The sequence below is a fragment of the Gnatocerus cornutus genome, chromosome 8 (assembly GCF_029298725.1).
Source record: "Gnatocerus cornutus isolate USDA-ARS CGAHR chromosome 8, icGnaCorn1.1, whole genome shotgun sequence".
NCBI classification, from domain to species: Eukaryota; Metazoa; Arthropoda; class Insecta; order Coleoptera; family Tenebrionidae; genus Gnatocerus; species Gnatocerus cornutus.
In genome coordinates, this window is record NC_142240.1 from 8385146 (window position 1) to 8392986 (window position 7841).

The window sequence follows — 7841 nt, forward strand, 5'->3', positions numbered from 1 at the left end:
CATAGATACCAACAAGGCGACAACACTGAAGTTCTCCAAAAAGAAAAAGTCCTCTCTTTAAATCACGACAGGATAAATAAAAATATTTCTTAAAGGGCTATCAAAATTTAAACATAAACAAATTTCAAAATAAGGATGATAATTGAAAGCAGTAACAACAAAAAAAAAACTGGAACTAGAACACAACGAAACTTGGTAGTTTCGTGGTCGTACCAAGTCCTAATCTATTATTAAAAGACTCCTTAGATGTGAAGGCAAGATCTTCAAGAAGAGTTTTAAATTTGAATTCGAAGTGAGATCCTACAGTTTTGCTTTACTAAACTAGATTGTGACCGAAATAGGTTTTCAGGAGGTCATTTTGGTGTGATTTTTAAAGAACTTTTTTAGGGCAAAAATGACGTTTAATGCCTTTGGGTTCAGTATTAGTCAAAAGAGGTGATCGAAGTCTATCATCTTCCAAATTTCAAATCGATAGGACAAGTAGTTTACGAAAAGCGGTCAAAAAACGAATTGGACATTAGATCGAGGAGTTTAGACAAAAAAAGGTGAGTAAAACGATATCTGTATGTCTGTCATAATTTCGGAGATTTGAACATTGAAAACTTTGGAACTAAAAATTCACTATCCGAAAGTTTAATCCGACATAATTTAGTTATCTGTTGTTGTATGTAGATTTTGAATCCGGATTTGGAATCTGTGTGAAATTCTGCGTAAAATGAGTATAAATAACTTAAGATTTATTAGGTATAACAAATTTTTTATTATAAAATTTCAAATTCCGAAAATTGTAAGAGAAGAATCTTAACAAAAAAAAATGAGAAAAACAATGGCAAAAACCACATCTTTTTTTTAAGGGTCTATGAGCCTGCCCGAAAATTTCGTGTTTGAAAAGTATGCAACTTTAACAACACCTTTGATTGACAGCTGCCAAAAGGGATTACCGAGGATTTGATAATGAGGGGATCATAAACTTTATGGAAACGGTCGCTTGACCTGCACATTTCCTAAGAAACCCAGCGGTTGGAACAATAAATTCGTGTTGGACCAAAGATGAGTTAAAATACCAGGATTTGAGTTTCTCTGCGTTTTGAGCTTGTGAAATTTCTGGTTCTAGTAGACAAAAATTTTTTTTTGGACCTTTTCGACTCTGTTGTTTTCTGTGATTTAAAAATTAACTCTTCATAATAATACATCCCACTAATCATTAAAAATACTTCCCTAATTAATATTTTTTAAGCCAGAACCACTCAGGAAAAGCAAAATTGGCGTTCATTGTTATTATGCAAAAAACTATTTTTTAAAAAACCTGAATCCACTTGTGTCTTTAATTGTACGAATTTTACATAATAATCCTCGTCTCTAATCTTACCTGCTACCGGTGGATTTTATACGTTACCAATAAGACAATTTGCTTTCAAATATGTCGAATCTAACACCATAATTTCAAGAAAAGACTGTAAAACCCAAAACCTATAAATAAATACCTTGAAAAAATATTTAAATTCTTTCAATTTTTGGATACTTGTGTTTTTGACTGGGCTCGACTTGTAAATCAATGTACTTTTTTAAATTTCTAGAGTTTTATCGATTAAAGTTGGTCAGTTGCTTTTATCAAACTTGCGCGTCAGCAGTTTTTGACGAAATTTGGTGTTTGGGAATAAATTGTGTTTTTGATAATTTTTATTAACACCAAGATTTGAGCCAACAATTTTATTAAAAAACGGTGATGAAAAATATTAGAAATAGTTCCGAAAGTGAAAATGTAAATAGCGGTTTTAAGTCAGAATTATCGGATAAAGTTTTTGAAATAGAAAATGTTCCCAATAATACACATTTTATAATTGCGGAAAAAAGGTCTTTTAGTTTAAAGCTGGAAAATACGAAATGTAAAATTAATGCGTAAATAACTAAATTTTGTGTGAAAAACAGAGAATTATATCGAGTCCGGCAACAGTAATAATCACCCTCAAAATCGTTTTGAATTTCAAAAATAAATATTTGCAATTTTGCATTCGCTTTATCAAGCTTAACAATCTAAAGCAAAAATTTGCGATGCGTTAGAAGAGTAATTTTTAGCGATGTTTGAGTTTTTGCGCAAATACTCGCGAATTGTTTTTTTAACATAACTGTGACCAGCTTCATCTTAAATTTAATGTTACTTGTGTAATTTGAGCATAAATTGTTGTTTTAACAAGTTAGTTTTCAAAACTATGACGGACATCAAATTTTTACAAGTCACTTCAATTTTGATTAACGTTGATTGTTGCACCTTTTGGACACTAAATAGAAATAGTTAATTATTTACATTGAAAAATAAGAACTTAGAGCCCGATTTCAAATCAGTGGCGCAAAATTGCGTTGACGCATTTGCAGATACCTTTGCTCTCTACCATACTACCATCGCATTTACAATGTCAGGATTAATATGAAGGTTTACTGCCTTAATTACTATGTATTATCATTTTATACAGAGAATTAAAAAAAAGATACTTTGTTCAACTTAGCTCAACTTTACCTCAATTATTCGGACACAGTGTTTTCGCAAGAGCTTTTTCAATGAATAAACAATAATTTTACACAATACAATAATTTACACATTATAAGGTTTACCCAAAAAAAAAACAATTTCACGTTATTGAGTTTTGAAAAATAACTTCTTACTATACTTACTGATAAAACAGCATTTTTTTTAAAATTTTAAACACAATTTGCATACAATAAAAAAAACAATTTGTTACGCGCCTTTTTACCGGAAAGAAACTACGCACGTAACTTTTTAAATTCTGTATTGTCAAACTAATTCCAAAACAAAAGTCTTCTTCCTCAACAAAATTGGGCTCCTGGCAACGTTGTTTGGTGCCATCTCGATGCGTACACTCTTCGCGTTACAAATTGAAATATTTTTAACACATTTATATTAAAAATATATATATATATATATATTGAATGGTTCCAAAAACCCTCACAAATAGATAAAAATTACACTTTTAAGGTGTCGCGACGCCAAAACTATCGGTAATAAAGAACAAGTTTTTGCATCATCTTCTAGAGCTTCTTCGATTATCTATTAGCGTATGTAAATTTTTAAAATTTCACCTCTAAGACAATTTTGGGGGTGATCACAAATGTTGCCGGGCCCTGTATCAGAGATAAACAAATATTATTTCTCAATACACTTGCTACAAGTGTCTTCGATGTTTGTTGCCGAGAGCGACCAGTTGGGTCTTTACCTACTTATACCCGATAGCAGTTTATTACAATTGGGCGGAACGTCAGTGACCCCCTAGTGAGCGGTCGTAAATCATGAGATTTGCATAAGATGATTTGCGTTAGTTGTACTGTTGGTTGCCTATTTTTGATTTGTTTTTTTATTAATAACTTCAAAATTATAGCATAATGACAAAAACAAAAATGTCACCTCCATAAAGGTTTTAATTCTCCACATGTTGGTATTTTTTTTAACTTCGTAGGTTGCTTCATATTCCTTAAAAACGAAAAATGGGAATTTCAGTTTTTTATTAATTAAAGTCAAATTTTTCACTTTTTCAAAATTCGAAGATGTCACCTCCATAGCTCTACCTGAGACGCATACATACAGAGGTCGAGCGATTTTTCAAAGTCCAAAATGCGCTTCAAAAACGAAAAATCGTAAGCCATATACCGGGTATATGACCCTTAAGCAGTAGTTTCCGGAATATTGACCATTGAAGAATTGAGATGTCTTGAGGGTATGCAACCAAATATACAGAAAATGTCTTGCGTTTAGTTCAGATTTAAGAGCAAAGGTAATCTCATAGAATGCTTATTAGCATTGATACAATATTAATGGGCTTAAATAATCAAAAAATAATTGATAATGGAATGAAAATGAAGAATAAAGAACATTTTTAAAAATCGTCCTAGTGTTTTTCATTTCCTACAATTTTCTGTCACCATTGACGTTAAATGTCACTTTAATTTTGAAAAAATGGCGGCACACGCTGACGCAAATTACGAAAAAAACTGGAAAATGTTGTTTCCAATAATAGTGAGCGCCTTTATGTCCGTGATAGTGTACATAGTAACCGTACGATTGATCCCCAAAGTCCGAGACATGTTCATCAAAGCGAATCTTTTCGGAATCGACATGAGCAAAAATACAAGTGAGAAAGTGTAGGTTATGTTATGATTTTCCATGAAAAAACGCCGAATAACTTGTCTTTTGGCAGGCCTGAGTCGATGGGGGTCGTGACAGGATGCGTATTCCTCATAGCAATGTTTCTATTTATCCCAGTTCCTTTTGGAAGTAGTCTTTTTGACGAAGACAGTTTTCCTCACGACGAGGTACGGTGTGCCCTTATCACTCCACATAATTATTCATGATTTTTAGTTTGTGGAACTCATCGCAGCGTTGTTGTCAATTTGTTGTATGTTGCTGCTGGGCTTTGCAGACGACGTGTTGGATCTTCGATGGCGCCACAAATTACTGTTGCCTACAATCGCCTCACTGCCACTTTTAATGGTTTACTATGTCAATTTTAACTCGACTGTTATCATTCTACCGAAGCCGTTCAGAGACGTTTTTGGTCTCTCTGTTAAAGTTGGCATTTTTTACTACATTTACATGGGAATGCTGGCTGTTTTTTGCACCAATGCCATTAATATTTTGGCTGGAATTAATGGACTTGAAGTTGGACAAAGCGTGATTATTGCCATTTCTATTGCTGTTTTTAACATAGGCGAACTGTCTGGGCGGTTGTGGAAGGCACACCAGTTTAGTTTGTACTTTATGCTACCATACATTGGAAGTACCTTGGCGCTGCTCAAACATAACTGGTGAGTGCAGTTTGCAAGTTTTCTTAATAATTAATCCGATTGTAATCGTTTATTGTGGTACAAAGTTATCACTAATTGATACAGTGTGGGCAAATGTACAATTATCACAGCTTAATAATAGGAGGACTGCAAACGATTCATTATGATTAGGCAGGAAATGAGTAGCTATGCGTATAAACGTCTCAGTCTTGAAATTCCATCTTCATCCCTCGTAATAATCTAATTTTGAGTAAAAATTGGTGAGTAAGAAATCAAAATTCCAACTATTTTCCATAACGTAATAAGGAGCGAAATAGTTATCGCGGTACCGATGGGTCCGGACGAGTTCCGTTTTCCCATCGATGTAAAGTCCGTTTTCTATGATGTCCTCCAAGAACGAAGCATCAATTTGCTTCCGATCCATGCTCTGCAAGTCGAGTGTGTTTTTCGATGATAAAAACTCGAGGATTTTTCCAACGTCATAGCAGTACTCGCAGTACCACCCTCCGTAGTGGTTCAAGTCCCCCAGAATGATTCCCTTCTGTCTGAAACTGGACGTGTTGTGGACGAGAAGATGCAGATTGTTCCCGAGAGCCCCCCGGAGGTACGACACCGAGCAGGCGCCCCCAGAAATGACAGTTTTTCCTGGATGTATCCAGAAGAACCCGAACACGGACCAACGCAGTCGGAACCCCACTGGCTCCGGCCACTTGTTATAAAACTTGAGGAAATTAATCGCGAATTTGTTGGGAATTTCAAAGTTATTGCCGCTCAAGACAACGTCGTCGTCTCTGAGATTCTTGACCGCTCGCAGCGCTCGAGGGACTTGTCGTGTCTTGACGTAGAGGATCTTCGGGTGGTATTTCTTCACGAAGCGATTGTTTAGTTTTCGGTAGAGGTAGTCGGAAGTTTCGTCTTCGTACAGAACGAATAAGTCTACGATATCTCCTAGTTCGTTGATTCGGATTTCCGCGATGGTCTCGCTGAATTTGTCGACGGCGAAAATGTAGATGATGCGACGTTCGAAGGTCCGGGGGCCTGTGATTTTGACCGGTTTGCGGTTGGTGAGGAAGGCCCTCCAGACGATTTCCGGTTGTCCGCAGTCTTTGCCGTGCCAACCTGGGAGACAGTGGCACTGCCAGTTGTCTTTTGAGCGCTTCATGGAGACCAAATCTGTGCCGTTAATGTAGCATAAACTCGAGTTGAAATCCATAAACTTGGTGCGGCTATTTATACTCTTCAAAAATATTCTACTTTCTGGTGTGTGATATGTAATTTTTGGTGGATTCGCTTCATGGGACTCCACGAAGGAAATTTTCTTGTTTTCAAAGACCTCACTGTCAACTTTTAGGTAAAAGTACGACATTATTAACAACACTTGTGTGAAGAGCAATATCCACACGGATAATCGCTTGTAATTCCTATTTATTTTACTCATTTAAACTTTTACCTACATAACCTCACTTTCCGACCGTTTGCACCCCCGCGTCGATATGGAAATAAGAAGTTGGTGTCAGCGTTTTTAAATCTCATAATTTCATCGAGTTTGGAGTTATTTTAAAGTCGAGGACCTCCGCCCAATTTGAATGTTGACACAGTTGACACTGTCAATGTCACTTTTTTTTTGGTTAGTTCGTAACGATACCAACCTAACGCGACTAAAATCACTAATTCTGTTGCAGGTACCCCTCGAAGGTTTTCGTCGGGGATACTTTTTGTTACTTCTCGGGGATGACGTTCGCCGTGGTTGGAATTTTGGGGCATTTTAGTAAAACAACCCTCCTTTTTTTTATTCCTCAGGTTTTCAATTTCCTGTATTCCTTTCCACAGTTGTTTAGGTTTATTCCGTGTCCGCGACACAGGTTACCCAAGTTCAATTCAAAGACTGATAAACTAGAGATAAGCACCACGAAATTCCGTTATTCGGAGCTTAATATTTTAGGGAAATTTGTTATAAACTTGTTTCGAATGTTCCGGTTGATTCAATGGCAGGAAAGAGAAGATTATGTGATTACTAATAATCTGACTCTTATTAATTTAGTTTTGTTGTACTTAGGACCTCTTCATGAAGCCAAATTGACTATCATTCTTCTAAGCATTCAGGTGTTTTGTAGCGTACTAGCGTTTGTTATTAGGTATCCATTGGCGTGGATATTTTACGATGTCTAAAGATTCGTAGTGAGTTATATCAAACCAAAAAACTGTTGTAAATAGGTTATTTTTACAGAGAATGCTTTAATATTTCTTGTTATGCAGATTTTATTGAATAAATCTTTGTTAAGAATCTGTTGTTTTGGTGTGGAAGGTTTTTGGCATTGAATTAATTATCATCGGTGGTATTTTCCTAATTCTTGAGACAGGAAGTTACAAACGAAGTAAACAAACCACTAAAAACCCATGAGTTTATTACGAAATCACAGCCTATGAACGTAAACAAGTTTGGACTTGATTTAACCGAAATTTAATGAAAACTGGTCCGGCGCATCCACCATTTGTGACGATTTCAAACGCGAATAGTTCAGTTATTTGTCGTCGTAGAAAAACTACAAAAACAGATTTGGATTCTTTGTGAAATTTTGCGTCAATTAAGTGTGCCCTACGTGATATTCATTAAAAAAGTCCATCATTAAAGGTTTTATTAGCAGAGGCAAAAACTCTTAGAACTTCTGTGAATGAAATAAGTGGGTTGAAATGCATTTATATTTAAGATTTCAATATCTTTGTAAAGAAAATAAAACAAGCGAATTGAGTTACGACGATAAATTGTGATAAATTCGTACAATTTTCAATTGGCTTTCGACGGAGAAAATTGAGCCTTTTGTTCTAAATCCGTCCGATTATTCCTTTATCAAACTTCAATGTTTAGTTCTAGGCGTACTTCTAGATGAAGAGAGTCGACCTACACCTTCTTAGACTCGTATTTAATTAAATTAACAAAGGTAACAGTTTTCCTTTTTGTTCTTTAATTAGCTTTTAACACGAGAACGAACAAGTGTCGCGTCTCGCCTCCGTAAAAATAAATCTGATAAAAACGATCAAGCTTTCGA

At 35.4% G+C, this 7841-nt stretch overlaps 2 protein-coding genes across 2 annotated transcripts; one reads left to right on the forward strand and one right to left on the reverse strand.

Annotated features, from left to right (window-relative positions):
* The first annotated feature begins 3946 nt into the window (after nucleotides 1-3946).
* Nucleotides 3947-7078, forward strand: Alg7 (Alg7 dolichyl-phosphate N-acetylglucosaminephosphotransferase). The gene is made up of 4 exons (XM_088043712.1): nucleotides 3947-4152; nucleotides 4209-4323; nucleotides 4370-4815; nucleotides 6477-7078. Exons 1-4 carry the CDS (start codon nucleotides 3968-3970, stop codon nucleotides 6961-6963), a joined length of 1233 nt encoding a protein of 410 aa, XP_087899838.1. The 5' UTR covers nucleotides 3947-3967; the 3' UTR covers nucleotides 6964-7078.
* On the reverse strand, nucleotides 4850-6467 carry Mgat3 (beta-1,4-mannosyl-glycoprotein 4-beta-N-acetylglucosaminyltransferase). Its single transcript, XM_088043713.1, has one exon. The coding sequence runs from the start codon at nucleotides 6230-6232 to the stop codon at nucleotides 5018-5020; it is 1215 nt and encodes a 404-aa protein (XP_087899839.1). The 5' UTR covers nucleotides 6233-6467; the 3' UTR covers nucleotides 4850-5017.
* Nucleotides 7079-7841: the final 763 nt, after the last annotated feature.